We start from the raw sequence: 17,640 nt of genomic DNA, 5'->3' as shown, positions 1-17,640 counted from the left end.
TATTCGATACGAGCTTCGCACCGCCATCAAATCTCAGGTGGTGGCCGACTTCTTAGTCGACTCGGCCGAGACCCAGTTCGAGCCGCCACCTCCAGACTCCACTCATTGGCGGATGCACTTCGACGGCTCGAAGATGTGAACGGGTCTGGGAGCCGGCATCGTCTTGACGTCTCCGAAAGGGGACCAGCTCAAGTATGCTCTCCAGATCCACTTCGCCACCTCCAACAACGTCGCCGAGTATGAAGCACTGGCTCACGGCCTCCGGCTCGCCAAGGAGATTGGCATCCGGCGGCTCATATGCTTCGGCGATTCAGACTCGATGGTATAGAAAGTTTCTGGCGAATGAGACACCAGGGACACCAACATGGCAAGCTACCGCTTCCTCATCCAGCAGCTCAGCGACCCCTTCGAGGGCTGTGAGTTCCACCATGTTCCTAGAGCAGACAATGAGGCGGCTGATACACTGGCAAAGATTGGGTCCATGTGACAGGCTATTCCAGCCGGCGTCTCCCTCAAGCAACTCCATAAGCCGTCTATCAGGCCGTCTCCCGAGTCGGCATCGATCTTCGTGCCGGCTGACTCTACGGTGCAAGCGTCGTCGGCTCCACCAGCTACGCCGGCTACAGCTCCTGTACCGGCTACGCTGGCCATGCCGACTCCAATAGCGGCACCGGCTACAACAACAACTCCGGCTCCGCACTGCCTCGAATCCTGCCGTCTCGACACCCAGTGGGTGGACGTCATGGAGGTAGACGGCGAGCCAGTTGCCGCAGCAGCACCAGAGACACCTTGTCTCTAGTCCACGACCGCTGCTCCATCAAGCTCGGGGGCTGCAGAAGCCCCTAACAGTCACAGGTCGAGGCGGAGCGAGCCCTTGTGTCGGCTCCGTCGTGGGCTCAAACTATCCTGGCCTTCCTCCTTCGCGGCGAGCTTCCTCGAGACGAGGCGGAGGCGAGGCAGATCCAGCGCAGGTCTGCGGTCTATGCCATCATCAATCGCGAGCTGGTGTGGTGCAGCGTGACCGGCGTGTTCCAACGCTGCGTCGAATCAGAAAAGGGACATGAGATCCTCAGAGACATTCACTAGGGGGAGTGTGGGCATCATGCCGCCTCTAGAACCCTGGTGGCCAAGGCGTTTCGCCATGGATTCTACTAGCTCACGACTCTCGAGGAGGCCGTGGATCTGGTCGACAAATGCGAAGGCTGCCAATTTTTCAGCGCAAAGAGCCACATGCCGCCTTCGGCCCTCAAAACCTTCCCCTTGTCATGGTCGTTCGCCGTCTGGGGACTGGACATGGTAGGGCCCTTCAAGACGGCTCGTGATGGAATGACCCATCTCTTGGTAGCCGTCGACAAGTTCACCAAGTGGATTGAATCCAGACCTATCAAGAAGCTCGATGGCCCCACGGTCATCAAGTTCATCACGCACATTTCTGTTCGATATGGCGTTCCCCACAGCATCATCACCGACAACGCACCAACTTCGCCAAAGGCGCTTTGGCGCTCTACTGTTCCAAGGTAGGCATCCGACTCGATTTGGCGTTAGTGGAACATCCCCGGTCGAATGGCCAAGCAGAGAGGGCCAACGGCCTGATTCTGGCCGGCATTAAGCCAAGACTAGTGGCACCACTTGTCAGATCGGCCGGCTGCTGGATTGAAGAACTGTCGGCTGTGTTATGGAGCCTCCGCACCACGCCCAACCGGTCGACCGGCTTAACTCCGTTCTTCCTCGTATACGGGTCGAAGGCTATTATTCCCACGGATATCGAGTTCGACTCGCCTCGGGTCACCCTATACACGGAAACGGAGGCAAAGGAAGCAAGAGAAGACGGTGTGGACCTCCTCGAAGAAGCAAGGGACTTGGCCTTGAGCCGGACGACCATCTATCAACAGAAGCTGAGATACTACCACAGCAAAAAGATCAAGCCTCTCTCTTTCCGGGAGGGAGACTTGGTTCTTAGAAGTATCCAGCGTACTGCCGGCCAGCACAAACTCTCATCCCCATGGGAGGAACTCTTCATCATCAGTAGGGCGTTGCACAACAACGCTTGCTACTTGATCGATGCCCAAAAGCTAAGGAAGCGCAAGAGGGACGACTCCGGCCAGGAGACGGAACGTCCATGGAACGCGGCGTTGCTTCGCCCGTTCTATTGCTAGAAGGCAACTATCAAACAAAGCAAAGAGCATGCATATGTATCTTTCTCCCTCTTCAGGTATCCTCAATGAATGCAATAAAAAGAGCATGCCTCATGCTTCTTTTTATCGAGAGTGCTCACTCTGTGTACGCCCCTTGCCGGCTTCGATAAGTCCGGGGGCTACACCGCGTACGCCCCTTGCTGGCTTCAATAAGCTCGAGGGCTACGCTGCGTACGCCCCTTGCTGGCTTTAACAAGCTCGGGGGCTCGCTAGCCGCTCGGACGCCTTCCCTATATTGTAGAAGAACACATAGTGTAAGCCGCCCAATCCCTGGTCACCTCGTACGAGCATGCGGACTGGCTTCGGCCATCCGGCTTGCGAGGCGACGCCGGGTAAGGACGGATGCATGCAAAGTTCGACTACAAAAGGGTCGCCGACTCAGCTTGGCTCGATCAAATTTACGATCCCATTCAGGTCGGCCTCTTCTGGGTTATGTCTTAATCTTTAAGTCTTGATGGCTTCGAAAAATCTAAGTCTTGTGTTCCAAGGCTAGAAACCTCGACCCAGTCACAGATCGGCTCCCGGCTGTCGGGCTGGCGGGGTGGAAACTTAGGAATACAAGGATTGGAGAAAAAGGAGTCAACCAGGAATCAAAAGATAAAGATATAAAACAGCACGCATGGCAATATGAATATAATGCCGAATACATACATTCAAAATGCATTGGCCCACGGCCCACGTTCATTACATCCCCCAGTGGGTGGAACAATAAAAAGGACACCGGCTACGGGGCTGCGGCCTCATCGGTCGCCCCGGCCGCTGCTCCTGAAGTGGTGGCTTCACCATCCCCGGCTGCTCCTGAGGCGGTTGCGTCGTCTCCTTCGCGAGGGCTCTCGGATCCATCCTCACCGGAGTCGATGTACGCCGCACCGCTGGAGGCGGCAGCAGAATCCACAGCGTGGGCCGCCTCGCCGGATCTGCCATCGGGGTCATAGGGCTGAAGGACGTGCAGATCTTCACGGATCACACCGCCATCTTCACTCTGCTCCAAAACAAAATCGTCCCAAGCGGCGTAATCAGCGATGCCGCTGGCCCTCATGCGCAGCGCCTCCTCCACGCCCTGCATATCCGCCTCCGAGCCGTCGCGCTGAGCGACGAGCTTGCCCAACTCCAGGTTCCGATACCATGACTTGGTCAAGTGCAGGGCCATGTAGGCTCCAGCGCGCCAGGCATCCAGGCGTTCCTCGCCAGTTGCAAGCCAGCGGGCGAGCCGACTCATTGACGCCGGCTCCACGCCTTTTGGCCACAGGGCCGCCACCATCGACGAGCCTGCAACCTGGAGCTGAGCCACAGACTCGCCCAGGGCGTGCAGGCGGGCCCGGAGGCCCACCCCGATCTCCTCCACACTCCAGCCGAAGGAAGTATCTACCTCCTGCCCAGCCGCGCGGCGCTCCTCACGGCTCACCTCGACGGCAGTGTCGCGTGCGACCTGGGTCGCAGGGAAGAGACCCGAGACAGGAAAACAAGGGCACAAAAGCGAGTAAGAAGAGGAGACGGCCAAGAAAGCTCAAGACAAAACAAAAGAGAGAGACTCATGATGGAAGGCGCCATCAGTCTCATGGGCGCTCTCCAGGAGCTCGAGCTCCCACACCTTGCTCGCATGATTAAGGCGGGCAACCTCCTCTTGGAGAGCCGCCGCAGACTCCAAGGCCTTGGCCAGCTGCGACTGCTTCTGGACAAGGGCCTCCTCCTTCTCCCTCAAGGCGGCGTCCTTGAGGGCCATCTTCTTGAGATGAACCGACGCAATGCGATCCACATCGGCAGAGTAGGAGGCTTCCTTCTTCTGCAGCATGACGCGCAGCTGCTCCAGCTCGACCCGGCTGGCCGCCTCGAGCTCCTTCTTCTCCGTCTGGAGAAGAGCCAGCTGCTCGTGGAGCCGGTCGCCAGCGCCTCGCAGAGCGTCCCGCTCCGTGGCGACCTCGCCCAGCCGAACTTCGAGCTCGGCGATCTGGCCATCAGCTGCCAGATGCGGAGTCCGCAACTCATTATAGGCCTGCGCCTGAGCATCATAAAGCTCGTGCCAAAAAAGCAAAGAAGAAGCAGGATTAAGATTCGGCCTCGTTAAAACCTAACCAGCCCGATTCTCGGGGGCTACACCCAGTGGGTGCGCTAGCGCACCCCCACTAAAGAAGCAAAACAAGGAAAAGAAGCTCTCAAAGAGATTCAGACCGGCCGAGGATCGGCCGACCCGATTCTCGGGGGCTACACCCAGTGGGTGCGCTGTCGCGCCCCCACTGACGCAAGAAGAAGAAAAAAGAGAAATTCAAACCCAAGATGAGGCACTTACCCTGGTGAGGGCCTCCAGGCGCTCCATGTCGCCGCACACCACGCGGGCCGACTGCTCCACCTTGGACCGGCCGCTGGAAAACGGCAACACCAGCTCCGGGACGTCGGTGAGCGCAGTGCCGGCGGGCAGTCGCGCGCACGCCAGGTTGGCCGCCCGCCATGTCTTCATGGGCCGGCTCCCGACCCGGCCTCCAGCTCCCGGCGCAGCTGGACCGTGGTGGGGGACGACGATGGCACCGGCTCGGCGGTCGGCTCTGCCATCATCCCGGCCGGCGCTGCCTCCTCAACGGGAGGTGGATGGGTCGCATCCGGCGCATCCATGGCCACCCCTGGCGCATCACGGGCCGCGTCCGGCACGTCCAGGATCAGCTCCGGCGTGTTGGGCGCCGCCTCGGCCCTAGGGGAGTCGGGGATCGTCTCCAAGTCCACCGGCGCCGAAGCATCCGGCTCGGAGGGCTGGGCCCCCTCGGCCCTTGGGGCATGCCTCGAAGCCGCCTCGCTAGCTGGCTCCTCCGCGCGAGCATGCACGGAGGGGCCATGTCTAGCTTTTGCATGCTTCTCCGCCGGCTTCTCGGCCCGACTGGGGCGAGACTGGCCCACAACCGTCTTCCCCGCGACCACGTCCCACCGACGGTTGGACTACTCCTCAAGCTCCCTCTGGGCAGAATCGCTGCTGCCCAGCCAGCCCGCTCGACTGCGGAGGCGGTGTCTTCCTCCACATCCTCCGCCTCCCTGTCGAGCGAAGTTTTAAGGAACTAAGCTTCCCACAAGATAAGCGAAGAAAAGGGGGAGGGAATCTTACCTCGCGACCATAGGCACCTGCCTCCGGCCAGCACCACGACGCTTCTTGGCGCCGCGGGTCCGTGCTCCGGCTGGAGGACCCGGCGTCGGCCGCTTAGGAGCCGGCCTAGATGCTTTGGCACCCTTGCCCTTCCTCCCGGCCGCCTCGTCGGCGGCGGTTGCCCCAGCCCTTTGACGCTAGCCGCGCGTCAATGGCGGGCTGGTAACCTCCTCGACCCTGTCGGAGTCCTCCTCGTAGGTTCACGAGAGAAGAATGAGGAAGTCTCGTCGTCATCCGTCCAGTCTGCGACGGAGGGCGGCGGGTACTCACCAGACGGCTTTGTCCCTTCCGACTCCAGGGCGTTCTCCGAGCCTGCGGAGGAGTCCGAGTGGGATTCAATCACGCCCTCGTCCTCAATCTCCGAGGCGTCGGACACATCCACGTCGGGAGCAGGCGGACGGAGGGATCCCTGCAGCTTCTCGAACAGCTGCGAAAAAGGATTCGATCGCGGGCTCAGCAAGACGGCCGGTTGCAAGACGAACAACGAAGAACAAAGAAGCCACTTACCATTGGAGGCGGACGAGACTTGTTGAAGGGGGTCATCCCCCACGACCAGCTCCCGCTGCCGTCCATGCGGGCGGTGGAGATCAAGTTCGCCCTTCGCGCTGGGGTGAACCTCTTGGTGGACAGCCTGCAGGGATCATGACGGTCGCTCATCTAGCAGACCATATGTGGCCGCCTCTGCAGCGGCAGGATCCGACGGGTCACCATAGTGGTGAGCGGGTCGCGGTCGAGGAGGCCGCTCTTCTCCAGGATCTCGAGGTGGGCACAGATCAGCGCCACCTCGGGAATCGGCTTGGGGGTCTTCGTCGCCCAGTTCAACCTCGTCGGCGGGTCGATGTTGAACGGGGGCATGTTGAGGGCGTCCTGGGCGGGGTCGGCGTTCTTCACATAGAAGAAGCCCTTCTGCCACTGCTTGATGGACTCCTGCAACGGCATCTGGGGGAAGCCCGACTTCGAGCGATGGTGCACCAGCGCGGCTCCACACGGCGTCATCGGGCGCGGTCCGGTGAGCTTCTCCACCTCGGATTTCTCCATGGCGATGGATTGCTGCTTGAAGAAGAACAAGCTGTGCCACAGATCGACGCGGGGCTCGATCCCCACAAAGCCCTCGCACAGAATCACAAAGGCCGACAGCTGCAGTATGGCGTTCGGCGCCAAATGATGCGGCTGCAGGACAAAGAAGTGAAGCCACTCAGAGAAGAAGGCGCTGGCCGGAAGCCCGAAGCCCTGGTAGAAATGCTCGTTGAAGACCACGACCTCTCCCATAGCGGGTGTGGGAGCAGTCTCGGCGCCGAGGAGTCGCACCAGCACCTGGGGGCTGGGGGCAGCAGCCGGTGATGACGGAGCGCCTCTATGTGCTCTTCACCGATCTCGCTACCCAGCCAGGCTCCCTACGACGAGACTTTCTGCGACGAGGACCTTTTCGAGGAAGAGTCGCCGGCCATGGCTGCGGGCGGCTAAAACTCGAAGGGACTGGTAGCTTTGCGGTGACAAAGGCGAGGAAGACGAAGAAGGCGATCTCTTTCTCTCTAGGCTCAGGGAGGAAGAGAGCATGGATGCGGGGCGAGAAGGGGGGCGAATGGCCTCCTCGGAACCCCCGCATCCCATTTAAACCCCACAAAGCGTCGTGGGGAGGGGATCCGGTGCGCACGGGACCCCCACTAACCCCGTGTGTTACGGGCGGTAACGCTTCCCTAAAGCCAACCGTCGCGGAGTAAATCCACAGAGGATCTCTCGCGCGGAGGCCGAGGGGGCGTCGTGGCGGGACCCAGGGCCAGGCCCGGTCCCGTCACCAGTAATCACCATCATTACGTCAGGCAGGGCCTGGCACGTGGCGCTCTCTGGGCGACCTACGACGAAGCCGAGGCGTCGCTTCGAAGCCAGCCGGTTTCGGAGCCGGCGCTCCCCATCACGAATGGCGGCAGAAATACCAAGGCAAATCATCAAGCCGGTGAGGCCGCCCGCCCGCACGCGGCACGCCTCTCCAGCTTCGGGGACTACTGTCGGGGGATAACCCCGGGGTAGGCTCATCGAGCCTACTCCTTCATTTCCTGCCCAAAGGATATGGACAAACACAGTTTCCCAAGGCCCAAGTCTTCTGACCGGCTGGGCCGCGCCTACCGGCTGGAGGACGAGGCGGCCATCTCTCTAGCCGGCCAGGCAACTCCTGCCGGTTAGAGTCGTGACGGTTACCTCTTCCTGACCGGCTTGGTCAGTCCAGCTGGCTAGGAACGAGGCGGCTGTGCCCAACCCGGCTAACCAAGCAGGCTAGCCGGCCGAGGATCACAAATCACATCAGATCGTAGGTCAGGATGAGACCTTACGATTAAAGGTAGCTACGCGTCAGCAAAGGTACTGGATCGGAGCGTCCGACAGGTACGAGCGTTGGCGGCCACGCCGCTGACCTACCCCGGCTCTAATCCATCACCTAGCATAGTGTCGGACCGTCACACTCCCACTCCATTACTTCACTCGATGTGGGGAACAGTGGAGGCGGTCGTACTACCTGCCTATGATGAATCTCGCTGGACGACGCTCGACGTACAGCGCGTTGATGACCCACAAGTATAGGGGATCAATCGTAGTCCTTTCGATAAGTAAGAGTGTCGAACCCAACGAGGAGCAGAAGGCTCCGATAAACGGATTTCAGCAAGGTAATAACTGCAAGCACTGAAAGTAGCGGTAACAAGTGATTGTGTAGCATGTGAAACGCAGCGAGCAAAAAGTAACAAGTAACAAGTAGTAGCAATGGTGCAGCAAGTGGCCCAATCCCTTTTGTAGCAAGGGACAAGCCTGAACAAAGTCTTATAGGAGGAAAAACGCTCCCGAGGACACACGGGAATTTCTGTCATGCTAGTTTCATCATGCTCATATGATTCGCGTTCGTTACTTTGATAGTTCGATATGTGGGTGGACCGGCGCTTGGGTACTGTCCTTACTTGGACAAGCATCCCACTTATGATTAATCTCTCTCGCAAGCATCCGCAACTACAAAAGAATAATTAAGACAAAGTCTAACCATAGCATTAAACTAGTGGATCCAAATCAGCCCCTCACGAAGCAACGCATAGACTGGGGTTTAAGCTTCTCTCACTCCAGCAACCCATCATCTACTTACTACTTCCCAATGCCTTCCTCTAGGCCCAAATATGGTGAAGTGTTATGTAGTCGACGTTCACATAACACCACCAGAGGAAAAACAACATACAGCATATCAAAATACCGAACGAATACCAAATTCACATGACTATTATTAACATGACTTATCCCATGTCCTCAGGAACAAAAGTAACTACTCACAAGACATAATAATAATCATGACCAGAGGTGTAATGAACAGCATCAAGGATCTGAACATAAACTCTTCCACCAAGTAATCCAACAAGCATCAACTACAAAGAGTAATCAACACTACTAGCAACCTTACAAGTACCAATCGGAGTCGCGAGACGAAGATTGGTTACAAGAGATGAACTAGGGATTGGAGAGGAGATGGTGCTGATGAAGATGTTGATGAAGATGTCTCCCCTCCGATGAGAGGAGTGTTGGTGATGACGATGGCAATGATTTCCCCCTCTGGGAGGGAAGTTTCCCCGGCAGGATCGTCCTGCCGGAGCTCTAGATTGGATCTGCTCAAGTTCTGCCTCGTGGCGGCGGCGAAACCACGAAAAAGCTCCCAATTGATTTTTTCCGGACCAGGACGCTTCATATAACAAAAGAGGGGGCTAGTGGGCCTTCAGGCAGCCCACAAGCTTGCCCACCGCCACTAGGGGGGTGGTGGCGGAGTGGGGGCTTGTGGGGCCCTGGTGGCCCCCATCCGGTAGTTCTTTCGCCCATTATTTCTAATATATTGCAGAAAAAATCCACGTAAATTTTCAGGGCATTTGGAGATGTGCAGAATAGTGGACTAGGATTTGCTCCTTTTCCAGTCCAGAATTCCAGCTGCCTGAATTCTCCCTCTTCAAATAGTCCTTGCAAAATAAGAGAGAAAAGGCATAAATATGGTACCACAAGTAATAAAACAGCCCAAGAAGCAATAAATATCAACATGAAAGCATGATGCAAAATGGACGTATCACGCGTGCTCGGCGTCAATCTTACGTGAGAGATCCATTGGCCAGCCGGCGGGTCCCACAACCAATCGAGACCATGCAGCCGACGGGCCCCTCAAGCGACAAGACACGACTCTCTTGGGCCCCTGGTCAGCCGGCGAGGCTGCCAGCCGGGTCCCACTCTTGTACCCTTTATCCATATTGTAGGCCGGTGGGTTCGCCTATAAAACCCCCCGGTCGCCCTCCATGCAGGGGGATCCGATCATTCCACGGATAAACAACACTACACACCCACCAACCACATAGAGAGAGGCAGAGACGAGCCGGCTGCTCCCCTCTTCCTCCTCCCGACACAGCTCCAGGAGCAACCCTGTAATCCGTTCATACGCATCAAACACTACGACAGAACTAGGGGTCTTATCTCTACGGAGAGCCCTGAACCTGGGTACATCGTGCGTTCCATGCTTGTACCAACCTCGTTCCCAGCGCCCTCCTTTGTCCCTTCGGTACTCACCGACTTTAGCCTACCTGCGGCATATGTTGTGAGTATTCACCGACACTCACTCATTGTTGGATTATCATTAACAGCGAATAAAAGTTCAAAGCGAAATACACCGCCATCAAGGCGCGTGAGGGTAGACAACTGTTGAAGAGCACGACGAGGGGGAGAAGCCGCGGACGCGGAGAAGACCAACTCCAAGAAAGAGGACAGGCCCGAGACGACGTCACTTGCCTTGCAAGCTACTTTGCAAGGTATGGTCACCAACAAGGGTTCAACGGAGGAGAAGCGTCAACAAGACAAGAAGAAGCAAATTAAGGCCTTCATGGACATACAAAATAAGAAGCTCACGTTGGAGGCAGAAAAGCAAGCGAAGATGTTAAGATCGAAGTCACCAAAGCAACCACCACAACACGAGAAGTCTCGCTAGCTTGCATGACAAAAGGAATCGAGATAATGAAGGTGGACTTAAGCACGGTCTCTCCGAAAAAGCGGTCTTGACCGAGAAGATGCAGGCTGACATGCTCAACCTCAATGACGAGTGATCCATGCCGTGGTGTACGGGCATGATCTTGGTGGAACTACAACATGTGGTGCCGAGTTTGAAACTATGTATTTTTTATAGGTTGGCATAGGTATGCGTGTGGCTCGTATATCACCGACGTAAACTCTTAACATTAGCATTGGGGCTGACATAAAGTGTTGTACGTGAACGAAAAATGAGTCACGCACTTAAACGCACGACCGATTCATTTTAAAAAAGACGGACATGCTAATTCAAATGGACAAAAGATGGAAAAACACGCATCCGTGGAATGTAATGGTGTGTTCAATTGGAGGAACGAAGTGAAATGTAATGGGTCGGACCAGTCCCTGAAGGCCGTTCTCGTGTTTAGTTGAAAAAATGAAATGGAACGACGTGGTTCCACGAACGACATATTCCCTCTTTATGCCGTTTCGTGCGGTTCCTCCAAATCGAGCGGACTATGCGGAACCGCTCTCGCACGAAACCTCTCGCCTCTTCTATCGCACGAACTGGCTCCTTTCCTCTCGCCGGCCGCCCCTCTCCCCTCGTCGACCGCTCCTCTCCTCTCTCCGGCCACTCCTCTCCCCTGTGTCACCAACCGCTGCTCTCCCTCTTCCGCGCCGCCGACCGCTCCTCTCCTCTCCCCTCGTTGGTCGCTCCTCTTCCCTCGCCGGCGGCTCCTCTCCTCTGCGCCGCCAACCGTTGCTCTCCTCTACGACGCCAACCGTTGCTCTCCCTCTTCCACGCCGCCGGCCGCTCCTCGCCTTCCTCTGCGCCGCCGCTCTCTTCACTATCTTCTGCACCGATGGCCGGGGCTAGCAAAGGGGCGACGGATGCAGGGCTGTCGGGTGTCTGTTCCATTCCATTCCACACACCAAACGTAGAGATTGAACCATTCCATTTCACCTCATTATTTATACCAAACATAGGGATGAAACCAGTCCATTCCATTCCACTTCGTCCCCAACTGAACACTCCCTAATAATACCACGACAAGCAGTAAGGTTGGTTGTAATGTGGAGTATCATATACTAGTATCATGCATATGATACTAGTCTATGATACTACACCCGTAATGCATAATATCATATGTTAGTATCATAGAATAGGTAGTTTATTGACATGCAAGACACAAAGTAGCACAACATTTAATATGATATGGTATCATGATATGATACTCAACTCTCTCTTTCTTCATTTGATTCTATACCGTGGTCAGGAGGTGGAGGTGGAGCTATCATCGCCCCTCTCTTTCTTCATGCATATGATACAATTGTATGATACTACCTTCATAGTGCATAGTATCATAAAGTAGTACTCCCTCCATCTCAGTTTATAAGTCCGACACGTGTATCTAGGTCGTTAATTTGACCAACTTAATAATAAGCATATATTACAAAAAATATATCATTAAAAACTTTAGATGTCCTATTTTCTAATGATATAATTTTTATATTAAATAATAAATTTTATATAAGTTAAATTGACGACTTAGGTACACGTGCGTGTCTTCTAAACTGTGACAGAGGTAGTATCATAGATGACCTTATTTATTAACATGCATGACACATATAGCATAACATTTAACATTTTATGGTATCTACCTATGTTACTCTAACCCTCTCTCTCTTCTTTAATTGCCTGCCACATCAGCATATTTGCTAGTCCCAAGTACATGATACTACCTTAATAGTATATATCCAACTGCTCGCTATAAGCAGTCTTATAGCTTATTTTATAGCTAGCTTGTACTACTTTTATCATATATGGTCCACCTTTCATTTCACAAAGCACCTAGGAGCACGTGCTAGAGCTGGCTCTTCACGAAGAGCCCGCTTCACTTCTCTCTCATCTTCTCTCCCATCCAACTTAGTAAAAATATAATATTTTAATGCTTAAAGACTGCTGACTCTATCTTATTGTATTTGGTCTTAGTTACTCCCACTATGGCCAGCCTGAGCCATTCTATTCATCTGTAATTGGCCGCGAACCAAGCAAGCCTACCACTCTAGCTAGCTCCCGCTCAGCCCCCCTCCAAACTTCGCACCGCCGCGCGGCAGTACGCCCGAACCAGTCCACCTCTCCGCCCACTCCTTTACTCCACCACCACAGCTTTTGTCTTGGCTGCTGCCTACTGCTGCTGCTGCTTTTACCACTCCCGCCCACGCCCCCCAACGCCCCAGGAAACCCGTGTCGCGGCCTCCGTGCCGCTCCACCAGCTGCTTTCCCACCGCGGGCCCCCACCCGCGTGCCCGCCCCAGTCCTCACTCCACGCTCACACTGCGCCGCACCGTTTCGAAACCGTTCGCGCCGCGCCGCACGCCGTCCCTCTATTTATGAGATCCCAGCCCACCCCCAGAGCACATCCCCACCGCACTCCACACACCCCCGCCGGCCTCAGCGCGCACCAGGCTGCCGCTCTCCACCGTGCCAATGGCGCCCGCCCGAGCAGCCCTCCTCGCCCTCCTCGTGGCCGCGCTGCTCCCGCCCGCTCTGTCCCGTGGGCAGGGGCGTGGCCCGCACCTGCCCGGGCACGGCCTGGTCCATCGGCACGGGCCTGGCATCGGTCACCACGCCCACGCGCCGCTCGGCGGTGGCGCCTGGGCGTCCGCTCACGCCACCTTCTACGGCGGCGGTGACGCTTCCGGCACCATGGGTACGTATTTAACAAGCCCTTCGCTCACATCATTGTATGTTACTTCCTGCCGCATCTGTGATGCCGTTTCCGGTCCTTACCGTTTGCTGCTGCGCGCGTGCAGGCGGGGCGTGCGGCTACGGGAACCTCTACAGCACGGGGTACGGCTCCAACACGGCGGCCCTGAGCACGGCGCTCTTCAACAACGGCCTCAGCTGCGGGGCCTGCTTCGAGGTGCGGTGCGACCCGGGCGGCACCGAGGCCGGCGCGCCCCACGCCTGCCTCCCCGGCTCCACCGTGGTGACTGCCACCAACTTCTGCCCGCCCAACTTCGGCGAGTCGTCCGACGCCGGCGGCTGGTGCAACCCTCCCCGCGCCCACTTCGACATGTCCCAGCCCGTCTTCCAGCGCATCGCGCTCTACCGCGCCGGCATTGTCCCCGTCTCCTACCGCAGGTTTGTCCCCTTCTTTCGCCCCCTTTTGTCACCTTGTCAATCTTCCCTCAACTGTTTGGGAAGTAACACTGACGGTCACGTTGTTCTTCTCGGGCAGGGTGGCGTGCCAGAAGAAGGGCGGCATCAGGTTCACGATCAATGGCCACTCGTACTTCAACCTGGTGCTGGTCACCAACGTGGGTGGCCCCGGCGACGTGCACGCGGTGTCCGTCAAGTCGACGCGCTCGGCGGCGTGGCAGGCGCTCTCACGCAACTGGGGGCAGAACTGGCAGAGCAACGCGCTGCTCGACGGGCAGGGCCTCTCGTTCCGCGTGACGGCAGGCAACGGCCAGTCCGTGGTCTCCAACAACGCCGTCCCGCGCGGCTGGTCATTCGGCCAGACCTTCAGCGGCGCCCAGTTCCACTGAGCGCCTGCATCATCCGCAGACGCAGTACCATCTGGTTGTAGTAGTGGTTTTAGCGAGTGGTGGTCGTCGTCAACCTCCCGATTGGAGCGTGCTGGGAAGCGCCATGGTTTTATGGTTGGTCCTTCCTCAGGCATACGTTCGTGGGGATTCGAGTTAGTAGCAGGTAGTTAGGCCTGGTATTATCATGGGCTTTTAATTGTCCTGGTGTGGTGTGTGTGCTAGCTGAACATTTGAACGAGGTTTTGGCTAGGATGGCAGCGGTGGTAAAGGCTGGTTTGATTAACCGATGCCGCCTTGTATCACCCGCCGATTAGCGAATGGGCCTCTTGGGTAGTGGCCTTTGTCTCGAGGATGTTTTGGTGTGTTCCTTGTTTGTGTGTGTGGTGTGTGCTTGGCTGTGATGTAACCTCAGACCGAGTTAATTTGAGCCTCTGGCTTTTGGATGTTTCACTTTTGAGTACTACTCCCATCTTGCAATGCTATCTTGTCTAGTCGCAAATGAGCTAAATAATTTAAACTGACGCCCAAATCTTTTCTGATCGATCTCTGAACATTCCATTGAAAAACTTCAACCTATGTTAACGTAGATTAGTAATAATATGCATGTTACTCTGTTACTTTCCATTGTGAGTCAATGTCAGTTGGGTTAGCAAACAATGTTTAATTTTAGTTCATACAGTTTCTTAGTGCCAGCAAGCAGAGCCTTGCCGACGAATGTTCGGAGCTTGTTAGGTGAGCATGGATACGATTCCATGGATACGATTCCCATTAGATCTGTATACTGTTTCTCATTACATGGTGATGTCGTTAGCTGGGCGCCTCAAACCCCCTCATACCTCACCATAAAAAGTTCCTTCATACCTCACGATTAAGAGCATCTCTAACAGATGTCGTATGCTATCTGCAGTTATAGGTCACGAAAAACTTTTCTGCATTTCCAGATGTTTTATTTTAGGACGCATTCTTTAACAGCTACGCATGTTTGGTTGTCATCTGACTTAAAACCAGTGACTTATAAGTCACGCATGTTTGGTTGTCATCTGACTTATAAATCAAGTGACTTAAAAACAGTAACTTATACGTCACGCTTATTTGGTTGTCATCTAACTTATAAGTCATCTGACCACACAAAAGGTGATGAGAACCAGGCAAAAGTGGGTGACTTATAAGTTTTAAATTGGGTGACTTATAAGTTTTAAATTGGGGTGGAGCAACTTATAACTTATAAGTTGGGTCTGTTTGACAAAATAAGTCACTTTTTCCACTTTTCAACTTATAAGTTGGTGACTTAGGCCCGTTTGGTTTTAATAAGTCACGTGACTTATAAGTCAGGTGACTTATAAGTCAGGTGACTTAAAATCAGTGACTTATAAGTCACGTCTGTTTGGTTGTCATGTGGCTTATAAGTCACCTTCTCATGCAAAAGTAGGTGACTTATAAGTTTTAAGTTGGGATGGAGCAACTTATGACTTATAAGTTGGGGTGATTTATAAGTTGGGTTTGTTTGACAAAATAAGTCGCTTTTTGCACTTTTCAACTTATAAGTTGATGACTTATTTGGAACAAAACAGGGTCTTATTTGGAACTAAACAGACCCTAATTTAGGGCACCCCACTCGAACCGTACCACTCATTTTTTTTTACATATTTGAAACCTATGACAAACAAATGATATCATAAATGATCTAAAATATTTCAAACAAATAATAATTAAATAGTAGTTAATTTATTACAACACAACATGTCTAGTTCATCAAACGGTTCATCAAATAGCACACAAATCAACACACAACATGAAATTGTTCATCAAATAGAATAGAATCAAGTGCGCGACTTGATGTTTGCCTTCCATGTCCATCACTCCTCCATGAGATCCTTCTCAAGATCGTGCACATCGGAGTCTCGAATGGCATGGTACATGTCAAGGAAGCGCTCAACCCGATCTCCACCTCGCCTTGGTAGAACCAGATGTCCCATCAACTAATAGGTGCCACAGATGGCATTTTGACCACGCTCGTTCTCTATGATCATGTTATGCATGATCACGCACGCCTTCATGATGTATCAAAGGGTCTCCTGATCCCAAAACCTCGTCGGTCCTCTCACAATAGCAAATTGGGCTTGAAAAATCCCAAAAACTCTCTCCACATCTTTCCTAGCCGCTGATACGTCCATTTTGCATCATGTTTTCATGTTGATATTTATCCCTTCTTTGGCTGTTATTTCACTTCACGGTACAATTCTTATGCCTTTTCTTTCTTATCTTGCAAGGTTTACATGAAGAGGGAGAATACCGGCAACTGGAATTCTGGCCTGAAAGTGGAGCAAAGTTGAGATACCTATTCTGCGCAACTCCAAACGCCGTGAAAATCAACGGTGACATTTTTTCCCAATTTATCAAAAATACTGGGCCGAAGAAGTGCTAGAGGGGCTCCAGGGGGTGCCGATAAGCCTGCACGGCGCGACCACCCCCCAGGCCGTGCCATGGGGGCTTGTGGGCAGCCCACTGGCCCCCTCTTTTGCTATATGGAGGGTTTCGTCCAGGAAAAATCAGAGAGGAGCTTTTTCGTGGTTTCGCCGCCGCCACGAGGCGGAACTTGAGCAGAACTAATCTAGAGCTCCGACAGGACGATCCTGCCAGGGAAACTTCCCTCCCGGAGGGGGAAATCATCGCCATCGTCATCACCAACACTCCTCTCATCGGAGGGGACTCGTCACCATCAACATCTTCATCAGCACCATCTCATCTCCAAACCCTAGTTCATCACTTGTAACCAATCTCCATCTCGCGACTCCGATTGGTACTTGTAAGGTTGCTAGTAGTGTTGATTACTCTTCGTAGTTGATGCTAGTTGGATTACTTGGTGGAAGAGTTTATGTTCAGATCCTTGATGCTACTCATTACCTCTCTGGTTATGAATATGATTATGCTTTGTGAGTAGTTACTTTTGTTCCTCAGCACATGGGATAAGTCATGCTAATAGTAGTCATGTGAATTTGGTATTCGTTCGGTATTTTGATATGTTGTATGTTGTTTTTCCTCTAGTGGTGTTATGTGAACGTCGACTACATAACACTTCACCATTATTTGGGCCTAGAGGAAGGCATTGGGAAGTAGTAAGTAGATGATGGGTTGCTAGAGTGACAAAAGCTTAAACCCTAGTTTATGCGTTACTTCGTAAGGGGCTGATTTGGATCCACTAGTTTAATGCTATGGTTAGACTTTGTCTTAATTCTTCTTTCGTAGTTGCGGATGCTTGCGAGAGGGGTTAATCATAAGTGGGATACTTGTCCAAGTAAGGGCAGTACCTAAGCGCCGGTCCATCCAGATATCAAACTATCAAAGTAACGAACGCGAATCATATGAATATGATGAAACTAGCATGACAGAAATTCACGTGTGTCCTCGGGAACATTTTTCCTCCTTTAAGACTTTGTCCAGGCTTGTCCCTTGCTACAAAAGGGATTGGGCCACTTTGCTGCACCGTTGGCTTTTGTTACTTGTTGCTTGCTACGAATCATCTCACCACACAATCACTTGTTACCGACAATTTCAGTGCTTGCAGATATTTCCTTGCTGAAAACCACTTGTGAGATCCTTCTGCTCCTCGTTGGGTTCGACACTCCTACTTATCGAAAGGACTACGATTGATACCCTATACTTGTGGGTCATCAAGACTCTTTTCTGGCGCCGTTGCCGGGGAGTGAAGCGCCTTTGGTAAGTGGAACTTGGTAAGGAAAC

The 17,640-nt window shown here is 53.9% G+C and overlaps 1 protein-coding gene across 1 annotated transcript; it reads left to right on the top strand.

The window, feature by feature from the left end:
• The first annotated feature begins 12,767 nt into the window (after positions 1-12,767).
• Positions 12,768-14,349, top strand: LOC123402490 (expansin-A5-like). The gene is made up of 3 exons (XM_045096412.1): positions 12,768-13,058; positions 13,162-13,492; positions 13,590-14,349. The coding sequence occupies exons 1-3, from the start codon at positions 12,836-12,838 to the stop codon at positions 13,897-13,899; spliced, it is 864 nt and encodes a 287-aa protein (XP_044952347.1). The 5' UTR covers positions 12,768-12,835; the 3' UTR covers positions 13,900-14,349.
• Positions 14,350-17,640: the final 3,291 nt, after the last annotated feature.

Source organism: Hordeum vulgare, chromosome 6H (genome assembly GCF_904849725.1).
Source record: "Hordeum vulgare subsp. vulgare chromosome 6H, MorexV3_pseudomolecules_assembly, whole genome shotgun sequence".
NCBI lineage: Eukaryota > Viridiplantae > Streptophyta > Magnoliopsida > Poales > Poaceae > Hordeum > Hordeum vulgare.
The sequence above is the reverse complement of the archived record's forward strand: the minus strand, read 5'-3'. Positions and strand labels throughout refer to the sequence as shown.